Raw genomic sequence first — 14,660 nt, 5'->3', positions numbered from 1 at the left:
TTATGTTGTACAACTGGTAATACCGATCTGCCGATCGATCCTTCTCTCAGCGTGACCGAAACTAACCGTTACCACATGCAAGATTGCCACTCACACAGTTGTAAGTGGCTTACATTAGCACTGTGCAACCTTGTTGGACATAAGTCAATATTGATTTATTTTTATTTTATTCAAGAATATTTACAGTTTCAGTATTCTCCATCCAGCACTACACCATTCAACAAATCATAATTGTTTCTCGTTAAATGACACAGCATACGTTTTGAAAGAAATGCTCAAAGAACGTCATAGATGTAGCTCTATACTTTCAATATATTGTTTTATTTTACACATAATATACAGTTCCACCAGTACTCAAGATCGTTAGTAGCTGGACCAGACATAGATCTGCTAAAGTTGTTGCATGAAATAAAAATAATAGACAGATAATAATGAAAAAATAAAAAATAAGTAAAATAAAAAAAATTGGCATCAATGAGATTAATAAATTTCTTCTTATTTAATATGTGTAAATTATTTCTTCAGTTTGGTGGTTTCATGGTTTGCCAAAGTTATTATGTTATTTTGTTATGCTTCCCTTTATTTATTCGTTCCACAATTTATTAAGTGTTGCTAAAACAATTCTGAGACAATACTAATAAATCGTGAGAACGATTCAAAAATATTTGAGAAATGATCAATAAATCGTATGATAAATCCTTATTGGATCCCGGAAAGCAATCAAACAAATCTGGGGGAAAACTGTATCATCAGTTGCACCCCAAATGTTATAAGAGTAGACAGTTTTCAGTAAAACAAAACTATGTCCCTTCTATATAACAGATAATGCAAATTCTGTTTTTTTTTAAATGTGTAACACTATATAAAATAAAAAATGAATTTAATAATTTTTAATTTATTTGACTGAAGTGATTTGTATGCACGATAGGGCGGGCCTTTATTTTTGGGTATAAATGGCTATCACATACGGGGCTGTGTATTCAAAATCGGACATTTCAAATTCGGACGCTCTTCCTACCATGAAGAACTTCATCATTTTCTCCCCGTTATTTTTATGTAAAAGTTAGTTTTTAAATTCTTATTTCATATTCCCGTGAAGAAAGGTAATAAAAAAAGCCCAATGCACAGTTTTCATGACGGTTTATAATTCTAGGAAATTGATTTATGGATCGCAAAGTAAGAAGAGGGCCCGGACTCTGATGTGAATTTTTAAATATCCTGATTTTAAATACCCATCACTGTAGATATAAAAGTCAGGGCTTGATAGTTGTATATTTTAATGACATCGAAAATCAAAATTCAAATGTCCATGTATTTTGCAACAAGAGCAAACATTAATTCAACTTATTTTCTATATGATTTTTGCAAAACATCATTATTAAACATTCAAATTTATAATTTATTGCAAAAATAATTTATTTATTTATTCTTGATTCAGTATCTGACCTCCATGACCTACATACATCACATAAAATTAAATGACCTCCAACTAAGTCTTCTTATGATGTTAAGCAATATAAAAAATATATTTTAATCGTAAACATTTTGTAAAATCGAAGGACACGTAAATTACACTTGAATAAAGATTAAACGTTTTGTATATCAGAACCAAAGCATCTCTCACACAATTCAAATGAGAACTTTAGTCAATTTATAAAAATTGTTTGTTTCTTACATGTCTACTCGGGACGTACATATTGACGAAAGACAACAATGTAGGTGCAGCTGTGTGACCAGTCAGTACTATAAAAACAAACATGCACAGAGCAATTACTCTTCTGTTCTGTGATGTGTCCAAACCTAAAAGCTGAAAATGGTGAAATATTAACAGTTATGAGTAATAAGTAATAAGAAAGAAATGAAAAAAGCAAGCGGTACATTGATTTATGTTTACCGCATATTCTAAAATAATGTATTTCAAAACTACCGCTACATATTAACATTATTTTATTTTAGTTTTTTTTAATTAAATCTTAACCAAAAATAATTTAAATCATTTATGGTGCAAAGTTTGTTTTAGATTTAAAAAAATTAAATGTTAATATAAACCATCAGAAATAGTATCAAGGTTATGAGTGTAGATAGTAAAAACTTGTTGTGCAAGCTTAAAGCATGATTGCTATTGGACTGTAAGCTTATACCATGACTAAATTGAACTGAATGGAATAAACCCGTGTCGATAAATAAAATAACGATATACCTCGCACAAAGCCCCTGTTAGTATGCAATCGTTGAACATCATTGACGAGTAGAAATGTTTCCTGATGCAAATACACATTTGTACTAAAAGTAACAGTTCTTTAGCATCTCTACTAAAATACCCTTTATAAAAATATAGCTAGAAATACAAAATACAGTTGGCATCGTAAAATATAATCAACAGTTTTAAAAACACCAAAAACACACTCATCAATGAAATAAGCGAAAACAACATTTACGCTACACACTGTACACCGTAGGTGGAAGCGTACAAGTGTGCGTGAACGACGCGGTTCTTGCAAGCCCGCCCGCAACTCATCGAATGAATGAGCGCAAAGCAGCCGCGTCAGTCAGTTCACGAACGACCAGGCGTCCGCTTCGAGTGAGAGGAGACGCCTCCGTCCGTCTGTGCCAGTGTGTGGAAGGTATTAGTGACCGGGCAAAAGGATACATACGCGAATAGTTTGTGTTGCTCGCTGTTTTGTGCCCTCCTCACCCTACTGACTGCACTTCCGGTGCAAAGTGGCCGTACGAGGGGTGTGTATTTTACGTTTATTTGTACCGATCCTTACATTCTTCGTTAAGCACGCGTACTTTATGGTGTTTTCCGTGCCCCGTGGACATCACACCCGGACCCGGATCTGCAGCACGCAGTTTTGCCCATGGGTAGAGTGGTGCGTTGTATTTGGTACCATACGTCACTGTTAGTTCGTTATGGTGCTTGGGCGGACTGCAAGGACATTGGCACGCTTTGACACGTTACATAATTTCCAACTGCATTTGCGGTGCATTCCGGTTATCTTTTTTTTTTGTTCCTCTCTTCTATGCTGCTTAGCATTCCCGTGTGAGTTATTTTCCCATCGCTCTTGAGTGGGAGCTATGTGCCAGAAATGCACGTGAATGAAAAGATGGTAGAATATATATAGATTAAATCTTCGCGATGGCTGTATCACTGCGGGACAATCCAAACAGTATGGTGGTTGGGCAGAGGTGATGAAAACTCGCATGCAGCGAGCTCAAGCATGAGTGTTCGCAAATAGTGCATGAAAATGTTGCAATTTCTCATTTCCCTAACGAATGTGTTGGTTTGTGTCACGGCAAAACGACATGCGACGAAACAAACAGGTGACCGGGAGGGTTCATTCTCGTAAAGCGGAAGATACAGAAACAGAAAAAAGAAGAAACCGGACAGCACGTGAAGCGAACCACACACGCTGTAAAGTGAAAATTCGGTGTGGGTGGGCGAGCGTACACCTTCCCTGTGTCTGCGCAAGCAAAGGGCAAACTCACCAATACTAAGAACGGCCTCGGAAGATGGCTACGAGATGTTGCCGGGAGCGCACATCACCACGGATGGGATGCGAGGACGAGATGTGACGCCTGACTGCTGTTGTTGTTTGTTTGTGTGAGCTCGGGCGGGAAATCAGATAAACATTACGCGACGGAAACCAGCTCGCTCGTTTGTTGCCTCCATGGCTGTCGAGGTTTTGATGGCAAATTAATTTTTCCTTCAGTTTTCGCCTACCATATTTAGCAAATTTTGCCGAAGAATTAGATAGGCGATAACAATGCTATAAGAGAGCAAGGGACAATTTTATGATTAAAGAATTAAGAAATTATTATTTAATCAATTAAACAATTAAGATGATTTTGACTGTCTTTATTGAATAAAATGCTATTTAAGATATTCTTATTTACGAATGGACATGGGACATGATGTTTAGTAAATGAGTCAGCTAGTCCTTGCTCGGAAGGTGCGCATTGTTAAGCAGTGTTCTTAACGAATTTCGCCTAATTTTAAATCATTTCGCTTACTTTAACACAATCAAAGCAACCATCGAGTTCTCACCGTCACGCGCTTAAAATGTTTGTCCATTGTTTACACAATTGTTGGTGCCGTGCAAGATCATTGAGACAGAAAAAGATTGTTGGTAAGAAACATCAATTATGTACACAAACCTTGAAAGTGTTCAAAAATCCATAAGCATCTACCCTTTGACCCAAAACATCCAACATGCATTTCAAGTTTTTTTTGCGAAGGTCAACATCAACCCTCCAATCAATACCGGCCCTATCCGTATCCAACGGGAAATTTGCACTGACATCATTAGAGGCGCCATTGTTGGGAACGAAGCCTGCTACCTGTTATCTAGGGCGCTTGCTACGATTACCTGTGTAGAAGGCCTGACAAACATCTTCAAGGCTATTGACAGGCGGGAAGTTAGTTTGCCCTTGCAGGGACGCTCAACAAGAATCAACAAGTGATGCAGCTCCTCAGTACTACCATCTTGTGAAAATCTGGTCAGAAAAATAACTCAACTAATAATGCCGGATGCACCACGAAGCGCAACAAAACTTTGCCAAACGCTTGCGAACTGCGCCTAGGGAACTAAAAATAGTGCACACACGCTCCCGGTTCAATTGAAGCACTTATTGACGGTATGTAGAACCATCAATCATCCATCAGGGTGGAGTTTTTAGTTGCCGTAGAAACGTACTGAACTGTTACGAGATGCAATGAAAATTAAAGCTCTGCGCCGGCTGCACTCGCCTGACACTACCAACTACAGTCCGATTCTGGCGTATCGCCGTAATCAATGACGTAAAGCGAGCTGAGAAGAAATCGAGACCAACGGGCGCACACAATTGCAATAAGGGCACAAACAATTTCTTTCAATTTACAACCACCGTCACGTAGTACAAGTGCGCAACACCCCAGCCCAACCCCAGACTCTGGTCTGTCTCACAAACACACCATCCTTTGGGGCAAACCCGATGGAGGCACGTCTTGTCTCGAGCAACACTGACACCCTTGTTGCCACTTTGACCGTGTCGTGTTAAAAGCATCGTTCAACCATCATCTTCCGCCCATCCCCTTTCAACCACTTTTGGACTTCACCCTACTATTGCTTCAGGAGGCCAATCTTCGCTCCTGTCCATGCTTGCGCTCAGATGGCCGTCGACCGTCGTCGTAAGCGGAAGTGAAGCAACTCATTTGGTGCTGGATTTAAAGTGTTGGTTCTTGCGGTGTAGCTGCGTCGTGTGTTCAAGTGTTTATTCAAGGGGCCAGGGATAAGGCTCGATCACTTTACTGGTGCGTTGGAGATCCATGTGTATTGTGTAACTATTAGTGAGGATACGTACGTTTTCAAAAAGTGATAAATGAGGAATCGTGCGAAATCGAACCAGGAGTTGTATGTGTGCCTAAATAGTAATGCTGATGTTTGCAAGGAACTATTCTGCATAGTTTATCTGTGTTTGCCTTAACGCTAAACTAATCGAATATAAATTTACGTACTGTATTACGGACTCTTGATTAGTATCACGTAAAAGCCCCTAACCGTTTCAGAATTATAATATTATAATTTTATTGTTTTTCGTCAATTGCTGAAATAAGGTAGTTGCTGTGTAGTGCAATTCAACAGCAATTAAATAAGGCTATTGAAGTAAATGGGATAAAGGCTGCAACAAGTGTTGGAATGCAAATCACATCTGTAGTGGTTTTCAGTTTTTCTTATTTCAACATACATTCGGGGTTTTTTGTATTTTTTTTAACAAAAATACTTTAATTCGAAGTCCAACAATTGATCCTATTTCTGTTTGAGTATACGATCGAATGTTTTATCTTCGAGGTAATCTAATTTACATCAAATGAGCCTCTCTTTCCTCCTGAATAATAAAAAGAGCCTCTTTAGACGACATATGAGTAATGACTCTAATCAGTAAAAACTAATAAAAGTACCTAATGGTAATTGTCGTACACTAGGGCCAAATTTTGATCTGCGCACAATTTGTGGTCAAACCCAATTTGTAGACAAGATCTTCTTCTTCTATTATAACGTCCTACGCGGACATCCAGGCTGATACAGGCTTTCGAGACTTAATTCATTACTACGCAGCCAGATAGTCAAATCCTTGCTACGGGCGGACGGTCCATTCTAGGCTAGAAGCCATGACGGGCATGTTATTGAGTCGTTCGAGTTGACGACTATACCATGGGACCGTCCCAGACAAGTAGACAAGATATACATTCGAATAAATGTTGAAATACTTTTCCAATCTAACAATTAAAGAGTTTTATGCTTCATTAGCTTGGCTTCATGTTTTTTTAACTAACTAGGCTATTTTAAACAAATTATTTTTTATGGACAGTTCGAGTTATTTTAACATACACATGCTATGCAGCTGTGTAAATTGATTGTACGATCAATTTAGTGAGCAATTGTTAATTAGATTGCTATTTAAAATTTTGCCTTTTTACTACAAAGACTAGCAACCAGTTTACCTAGATACAACGATTGCTTGGATTTCTTTCAACAGTGTCCTGCTCAGTAATGCGTACTACATGGCCGAAGGTTTAAAAAACATCAAAGGAGGCCAGTTTTTTAAATTACTTTGACAACTCGCTTTGATCGTTCCCGATTAGAAAATCTGATCAGCTGATCGAAGATTGATCATGCTTACGGTTGTCATTAGATGATAGATTGGGTTATATGGGTAAAAAGGCTAGTCCAGTGGAAGGAGCCTAACTATTTTCTTTTTTTTAATAAGTGCAGGCAGGCATATTTACATATTCCAATATTTGTTAAGGCCGGGCTACATTGATCGTACTCGCTGGTGTAATTTCGATTTTCACTAGCGCATCTGGCGGCGGCTGACCGAAGCATTTTGCCAAACAATTTGGAGCCGCTCCAGAAAATATGTTATTTTTCCATGTTTTTTACTTAAATCGGAGGAGAAAAGTTTTGTAAAACGTAGATACACATGTCTTGCACGCATTGAATCCATTTTTGCAATGGAAAACGATGGAAAAACTACTTAATTTTGAGATCCGGCAGGTCCATTCCCTCGATGACCAAAAAAAGCTTCCACCAGCCGCCGCCAGATGCGCTAGTGAAAATCAAAATTACGCTTGCGAGTACGATCAATGTAGCCCGGCCTTTAAAACAATAATTATCTATACTTGCCTTAAACTCCTGTATTGGGCTGCATATTTATTGGTTCAAGCCAATATCACTCAAACAATCCTAAATGCTAAATCATAAGGGAAACGATGAGCAAACTTAGCATTTCTTACGTAACATAATGTAATGTAATGAAAAAAACGTCAAGTGATACATTGTATCAAATTTCAAAATCTCTCACTTGCCCTTCCGCTCTACCATCCAACAAGGGGTCATCTTCTATATCAACAATGTTTCTATACTTTGATAAAACAATCTCCCCGTTGACGGGGCGGATGAGGTTTTAGCAAACCAGATTGCACCGCGACATTGAGGCTAATTTTGGCAACTACTGGCATGGCATTAACAGTGAACGGTCGCGTTCGTTTTGTTACTATCCTCAGCTCCCAGGTGCCGCCCCAGTTGCCCAGCTCGCGATCGTTGTTAGCCTCTTACCGGTTTGGTTAATCTATTTCAATTAGCGTCAATTCAAGCCGGCTTCACTATGCGCATCGCCGGTGGAAAGTGTTTTACTGCCTGCCCTGACGGGTAGTTGCCGAGCGTTGCCAAAAACCACACACACACACACACCGGACCCGCCCTAGCACCATATGTGTAGCAGTAGAGCAAGAGAGCACATGCATCCAACAACCCTCTCCTCCCCATGGACCGAGGAATCTTTGCACCGATGACCTAATCGAACCACCTTTGCCCGGTGCAGCAAAGGGTGACTTGGGTGATGGGCAGAGTACGCTTGGTCAAGATGATGTAGGTCCGATCGGGGATGTTAATGCAAACTAGCGAATTTACGATCATTGAAATGGCACTGCTTTGGAATGTTTACTGGCCATCCTTTCAGCGTTCCAGGGCCGTTTGGAAATGAATGTTTGATCCCGGTTTCGCTATTGCGTTTTACAGAATTGCGAATGTGTGTTTCAATTATTAAACCTCCCATATAAGCCCTTTAGCAAACACCATACATCATCAACAAGTTGTCAAGAAGGTCAAACATGTTTCAACTTCAGCTGCGCAACGCACGACGCCTCCCGTTCGCGTTATGTCACGTGAGCTTCTCTGGCGATCGTGCGTGACTATCACAACAAAATACGACTTACAAAACAAAAAAACGCAAACAAACGAACTGCAATTGAGTTCACTTAACGCTGACTGATTTGTGTTCCAATTGCAGTGCGCAACTCTGGGCGGTACGGATACACGGCTGTGAACGGCAGGCGTGAAGCGACACACCCCAACCCACCCAGCCCAAGATGAGCAGCTCGGGCGGAAGTCCCTCGAAGAAGGGCACCACCAGCGTGGACATGCAAATATTCGCCACCAATGGGAACACGATCGTCGACGAGAGCTACGACCCGCATCTGCACCGGAACCGGCCGCACCCGACGACGTGAGTGACACGTGGTGACACCAGCACACGTACAGGATTGCCATTTCGTTTCGCAACTGTTCACGCTACATTTCCATTCCGCAGCAACTTTGAAACGTTGGTCCACCTGCTGAAGGGATCGCTTGGCACGGGCATTCTCGCGATGCCGCAAGCCTTCTACAATGCAGGCTACATCTCCGGCGTGGTGAACACGATCCTGATCGGCATCCTCTGCACGTACTGCCTGCACGTGCTCGTCCAGGCGCAGTACGCCCTGTGCAAGCGGCATCGCGTGCCGATCCTCACCTACCCGATCTCGATGAAGATTGCGCTCGAGGAGGGCCCGGAATGTTTGCGCCGGTTCGCCCCGTACGCTGTGTAAGTACGCTTTTCGAAGGGAGACTTGCTTTCTTGGTACCGGTCTAATCTCTGGACGCGCACTCCATTTCCAGCGTCATCGTGGATGGTTTCATGATCGTTTATCAGCTCGGTATTTGCTGCGTGTACATAGTGTTTGTGGCGACCAACATTAAGCAGGTGAGCGAACCGATCGAACATGCTTTCGTTTCGTGAGCATTCAATGGAAATTGAACCTTTTCGTAGCTGGTGGACTACTACTGGCTCGAGCTGGATGTGAAAATTCACTGTCTGATCCTGCTAGTGCCGCTGATCGGGATCAACATGATCCGGAACCTAAAGGTGCTGGCGCCGTTCTCCACGCTGGCTAACTTGATTACATTCGTCGGTTAGTGTGTGCCCCCTTCATGATAATGCTGCCGGATCATCCGATTAATTACCTGTTTTCCTTACGTTTCCAGGCATTGGATTGATATTGGCCTACATTCTGGACGATGTCCCACCGATCTCCGAACGTCAGCCTGTGGCTGAGTTGGGCAAATTTCCCCTCTTCTTCGGCACAACGCTGTTCGCACTGGAAGCAGTCGGAGTGGTAAGTCTTCACATTTTGTTTATTTGTTTACATAATAACTGCATGGTCATATAGTTGGCCTAAACACTAACGTATACTTAGGTGCTTTTCAACGAAAACGTGCTAACGGACATAACACACATATTGAACTTTAAGGCAAATAGATTCTTGAAAATCTTTGATGAATTTACAGAGGACTTTTATCATTTTTTGAAATTTTACTGTTGATTTTTTTGTATTAAAGATATACATTTAATGTACTATCCAAAAGGCATCCGTGATACATTGAACAATTAATCCTGACAGCTTGTAAGAATAGCTAATAATCCTCTCAGACCTATAGATTGTGATGACTCAACACACTTCAACAGAAGTACACAATTCATTTATTACACACCAATCACAACTATTCAGATGACTTATAAAGTCAGCCAGTCCGAATACATACAAAGACACACTTGTGTATACATCGAACATTATCGGTATAAATCAGGCAGAAATCTTTAAGTATCATAGATGTACCGTAAAGAGAGGATAAAAGTGGTCCCAGATTTGTTCCTTGAGATTCAATTGATGATTCAATTAATCTAAATCTCGGTTGGAAAGATTCACGAATCTCAAAAGATTCATAAAACTTGAACTTCTAATAATTATTTTTCTTGGCGTAACAACCTACATGGTCATGCCAGCATATAGAGCAACGGCTGTGTCAACCGGTGAAGAATTCCCCTGAAGGAGGGAGTTTTGATTGGTGTAGAGGGGGGGGATTTGTTATCAATACCGGAATGTTTGATTTGCTAAGTCCATGCGAGGCTTGGAGTTTAATCAATATTTAGAGATTCATCAATCTTTGGAGATTCTTGAATCTTTAGGGATTCGATTCGCGAATCGAATCACTCATCGCTGTAAATTCATATGAATGGATCTCAATGAATGGTTCCTGAAACCCAACAGTAGTGTAGAGTAGTCCCGTTAGAGATTCTAGCATCAGGGTAACCCTCTTCTACCCTCTCCCGATCCCCCACTAACCATCATCTGCAGGGGGCCTCAACTCTTCTTACCACTTAAGGCCCCCGACATCCCGAACCCACCCCTGACTCCCTAATAACCTGGCGACCTCATTATCAACCTTCACACGATAGAATCGACTGATACTGGCTCAAATTTTGCTAGCAGGATGTTTAAGTTGACTCGATCAAAATCTATTTTCAGATCGGTATAAATGAGGTCTATTTTTTTGTTCAGTAGCGAATTAGGTGTTGAGACATGTGATTATAAATCACTATAAGACCGTTTCTGATCAGTCACATTCGGAAGAACATTAAGTTGCAATCCTTCTTCACAGATCATAGCGCTGGAAAATAATATGGCCACCCCGAAATCATTCGGCGGCTCGTGCGGTGTACTTAACGTGGGCATGATTGTGATTGTCTTCCTGTACGCCGGCATGGGCTTCCTAGGCTATCTGAAGTACGGCGCTGAATCGGCCGGCAGCATCACGCTCAATCTGCCCCAGGAGGAAATGTAAGTATCCTGGACCAATATTCCAGTGGACTGATAAATATTGATCCTATTTCCCTTTTCCGTGTTACAGCATGTCCCAATCGATCAGAGTTCTGTTCGCCATAGCCATCTTCATTTCGTACGGCTTGCAATGCTACGTGCCGGTGGACATCATCTGGAACGTGTATCTGGTGGAGAAGTACCGCGACTCCAACAACAAGCTGGTGTACGAGATGTTGGTGCGAATTGTCGTCGTCATTACCACTTGTGAGTAGATGCATTAATCCATACCCAATCCACATGCTAGTATACGAACGTCACGATGTTTTGTCCTACAGTTCTGCTGGCCGTTGCCATTCCTCGCCTGGGTCTGTTCATCTCGCTGTTCGGTGCATTCTGTCTGTCCGCGCTGGGCATTGCCTTTCCCGCGATCATGGAAATCTGTGTGCTGTGGCCGGATAAGCTGGGCCCGGGCAAGATTACACTCTGGAAGGACATCATTCTGATCGTGTTCGGCATTGTCGGGCTGGTAGCTGGCACGTACACGAGCGTGCGCGATATTATTCTTAGCTTCATGTAAAGCAGCCCGGACCGAGCCGGTAGCTTCTTGCGCAGGCTGCCAGCGTGGCCGCAAGATAGCACAGTACAGGACGACCAAGTAGCTGCAGATCGACTATGCAGAAGAAGAAAAAAAAACAAGGGCAACAAACCAAACAGATACTACTTACAGCAATCTTTCCTAGCTAAAAGACGCGGTTGTGCACTAAAGCTTCCTTAGGGTGAGGGCATTTGCTCCGACCGTTCCTTGCTGCACACCGGGCCTGGGTCGGTGCTGGGTGATTCGTCGTACACTGGGTAGTGAAGATTTGTAACATATCATTTGTAGCATCGAACCTAGTAGAAACATTCGTGTCTGGTTTGCTAGTATTGATTTTAAGCCAAGCAGCCCACAGTACGCAAGCTAGCTCAGGTGTGTAAGGTTTTGTGTTTTCAAAAGCATATAGCAGAAGTTTAAGTGAATTGATTTTTTTTCAACAAAATAACCGCACAGCAACCTCAAACGGAACTAGGAAGGAAGAAGTGGATGGCTAAGCCTATTTTAGAGCAGAGTTATAGATTTGCATATCAAAGCCAGCGCGTGGTGTAAGCGTTCTCACGCATTCTTTTTGTAGAAAACGGTGATAGCGATAGCTTTGTACAATCACTCAATGCACCACCACCACCACCACCACTACGATTACGCAGGAAATTGGCGGCTGAGTGAGTTCAGCCAGCAACGAACTTACTATGTATGTTTATGCTTTACGCGGGGAGGCGACAGCGCTTCCCGCTTCAGAATAAAAGGATACCTTTACGCGACCAACGACACCGTTCGCCTACATCGAACGGTGCAGCAGCGCGACAAGCAAAGCGTGAATAAAGCAAACGAGGGGCGAAATTATGTTTACTTCTTTTTTTATTATAAATAGATCGTTACCATTACACACTACTAGTTTCAGCAGCATCTGTCTCCTTTACTGCACGCTGGTGAGTGATATGAAAATATATAATTTTCTTCCTTTTACCGTTACACATTCTTCTGTTCGATGGAAATAAATTCTGATTCTAATGCTACTAACATCTGGGTTATAAATATTGTTTGGGGGGATAATTTGTACACCACCTTCAGGCCTTGCCAAGCATTGAAGGTGGAGCTATTTTTATATTCAATTTGCTCCGCAGTGGGGGTTTACTGATTCACGCATTTTTTTTGTAAATTGCGAAGTTACGCGGTAACCTCGATTAGTTAGGGAGGCGTTCTTTGAGAGAGAACCTGTTGCTCTTAGCCCGGTCCCGGTATTATGTTATCAGAACCATGCTACACGCATTTGTTATGGCAGAAATCAAGTCAATCATAAACATATACAGAAAAAAAACACACGATACCTAATTTGTTACGAAGAAAAAGAAAACAACACTTATTACACCACCTAAAACCCCCCTCTGTGTCCCTTCTTCCTGTTTTTAGCTTAATTCTCTGTGTCTGACACCTGGTTATGCACTGCATTGCTTACACGATCACAGTAGCTATCACATAAATAAAACTAAAATCGCCTTGCCGCTTCCCACCCAAACGATTCAAACTGCGGTTTTGTGACTGCTAAAACAAACGCCCCGCCGCATAAAGGAAAATCGATTTTTGAAGCAATTTCAATACGGAACTGAAACCGATTCCCAGCGCGGCAACCTGTTGCGCTTTTGCGTCACTCGCCAGATGCAGAAGCCGGTCGTGTTCATTTACGCCTAACGGCCTTACAGAACTACAGCTGATGGTTCGGTATCGTGCTACAAACGTCCGATTGTGAAGCATCGCTCGCGGGCTTTAATTCGATGTCGCACACCAGCGAAAAGTGATCGGAAGGATACTGGAAGCTGGGCGTGCGATCCACACCAATCTCCTCGCCGGAAGGGAACATGAGGCAATTTTTCACCTGCAGACCAATGAAGAGGGGAATAATATGGTAAGTTTTTCGGCAGTTTCAAAATTGATTTAAATTCTCTACCCCCCCCCCCCCCCCCCCTCCGTTGTACGTACCGTTAGTTTGTCCTTGGAATAAAACACATAATCAATCGTGTGACATACTTCGCCCTCCTCGCGGATCTTCCACGTCGTGTACGGCGGTTCGTATGCCGCCGATTGTTCCGCCTTCGTCCTAACGCCATTCGACAGCCCGCAGTCGTCGGTGGCACTGTGCGCGGATCCAATACTGCTGCGGCTACACCGCTCACCCGACCGCTCAACGACAGTGTTGAGCGCGTTCTGATTATTCTCATCCTGCGATTCCTCCGCCAGCAGGTCCGAGTACGCACTGGCCAGCCCGAGCGGTTTATAGTTTAGCACCGTGCTGTAGATGGGTTCGATCGGTTCCGCATTAAAATCGCCGCACAGTATCACCGGCCGATTTTCCGCCACACCGTCGATGAAGTACAGCAGATCCTTGCCCTGCTCGTTCCGCAGCTTCGACAGCAGCGCACCCTTGCGCGCCTTTAAGTGGGTCGTGGTGACGCAAAACTCTTGCTGTGTGTCGAGCGTTCGCAGTACGGCCGCTATCGCCACCTGATTGCTCTGTACACGCCACACCTCCAGCACGCGGGTGAAGTGGTTGACCATTTCGAGGCGATCCTTCTTGTAAAACACGGCACAGCCGTCCGGTCCGTTGTTGCCGTTTATGTACAGGCAGGGCGAGTCGGGTTTGGGGAAGAACACGCCCTCGTAGTTTTGTGTGCTGAGAATTTTTTGCAGAAATTTAAAATGGTCCACTTCCTAGAGGGCAATCGGTAAAAGTAAACGGTTGGTTAATATCTTCACAAATTTCCGCATCACACACAGTGGAATCATCGAACCATACCTGCAGACAGATAATGTCGGGATCGTTTTGTACAATTTCCTCAATCACCTGATACCGCCGGCATTCCCACGTCAGTGCCTCGAGCGGACAGCGCACGAATCCGTCATTGTGCATGCCGAGTGCTGAAAGTAGCGCACGAAACAGAAATTTGCTCAATCAACTCCGCAACAAAGAAAGGCTCAATTTAAGTGTGTCTCTTTGCGGCTAAATGATTATTACTCCTACTTACTCTGTGAGAGCATGTTCCATTGGAATATTCGAAGCTGTGTGGCCGTAGCCGATGGTTCGCTGCACGCTGCAAACGATAGGGAAGC

The 14,660-nt window shown here is 42.7% G+C and overlaps 2 protein-coding genes across 15 annotated transcripts in view; one reads left to right on the top strand and one right to left on the bottom strand.

The window, feature by feature from the left end:
• Positions 1-2,558: 2,558 nt before the first annotated feature.
• Positions 2,559-12,398, top strand: LOC120959967 (proton-coupled amino acid transporter-like protein CG1139). 2 transcript variants are annotated; one of them, XM_040383795.2, is made up of 9 exons: positions 2,559-2,736; positions 8,332-8,547; positions 8,632-8,904; positions 8,979-9,063; positions 9,130-9,271; positions 9,345-9,475; positions 10,800-10,978; positions 11,049-11,224; positions 11,296-12,398. In XM_040383795.2, the coding sequence occupies exons 2-9, from the start codon at positions 8,411-8,413 to the stop codon at positions 11,535-11,537; spliced, it is 1,365 nt and encodes a 454-aa protein (XP_040239729.1). In that variant the 5' UTR covers positions 2,559-2,736; positions 8,332-8,410; the 3' UTR covers positions 11,538-12,398. The 2 variants fall into 2 exon arrangements, with proteins under 2 accessions (XP_040239729.1, XP_040239730.1); XM_040383796.2 differs by lacking the exon at positions 2,559-2,736 and adding an exon at positions 4,892-5,293.
• The window catches only part of LOC120959966 (nocturnin), a 24,278-nt gene continuing 22,013 nt past the window's right edge, over positions 12,396-14,660 (bottom strand). For 10 of the 13 annotated variants that reach the window (XM_040383793.2, XM_040383784.2, XM_040383786.2 and 7 more), the window contains 4 exons: positions 14,576-14,659; positions 14,347-14,468; positions 13,533-14,261; positions 12,396-13,428 (listed from right to left, as the gene is read on the bottom strand). In XM_040383793.2, coding sequence (XP_040239727.2) covers positions 13,258-13,428; positions 13,533-14,261; positions 14,347-14,468; positions 14,576-14,659 — 1,106 coding nt within the window. In that variant the 3' untranslated portion in view covers positions 12,396-13,257. The remainder of the gene's footprint in view (positions 13,429-13,532; positions 14,262-14,346; positions 14,469-14,575; position 14,660) is intronic. The other 3 variants (XM_040383794.2, XM_040383785.2, XM_040383792.2) reach the window with 1 other exon arrangement.

Source organism: Anopheles coluzzii, chromosome 3, assembly GCF_943734685.1.
Source record: "Anopheles coluzzii chromosome 3, AcolN3, whole genome shotgun sequence".
NCBI classification, from domain to species: Eukaryota; Metazoa; Arthropoda; class Insecta; order Diptera; family Culicidae; genus Anopheles; species Anopheles coluzzii.
This window is presented reverse-complemented; position numbering and strand designations above follow the sequence as displayed.

What these genes read in the sequence shown, in the direction of transcription:
- LOC120959967 (XM_040383795.2), top strand. Translation starts at nt 8,411, where the DNA reads ATGAGCAGCTCGGGCGGAAGTCCCTCGAAGAAGGGCACCACCAGCGTG. An exon ending in AACCGGCCGCACCCGACGAC is followed by an intron (nt 8,548 to 8,631) that starts GTGAGTGACACG and finishes TCCATTCCGCAG; the next exon opens with CAACTTTGAAACGTTGGTCC. An exon ending in TAACTTGATTACATTCGTCG is followed by an intron (nt 9,272 to 9,344) that starts GTTAGTGTGTGC and finishes TTACGTTTCCAG; the next exon opens with GCATTGGATTGATATTGGCC.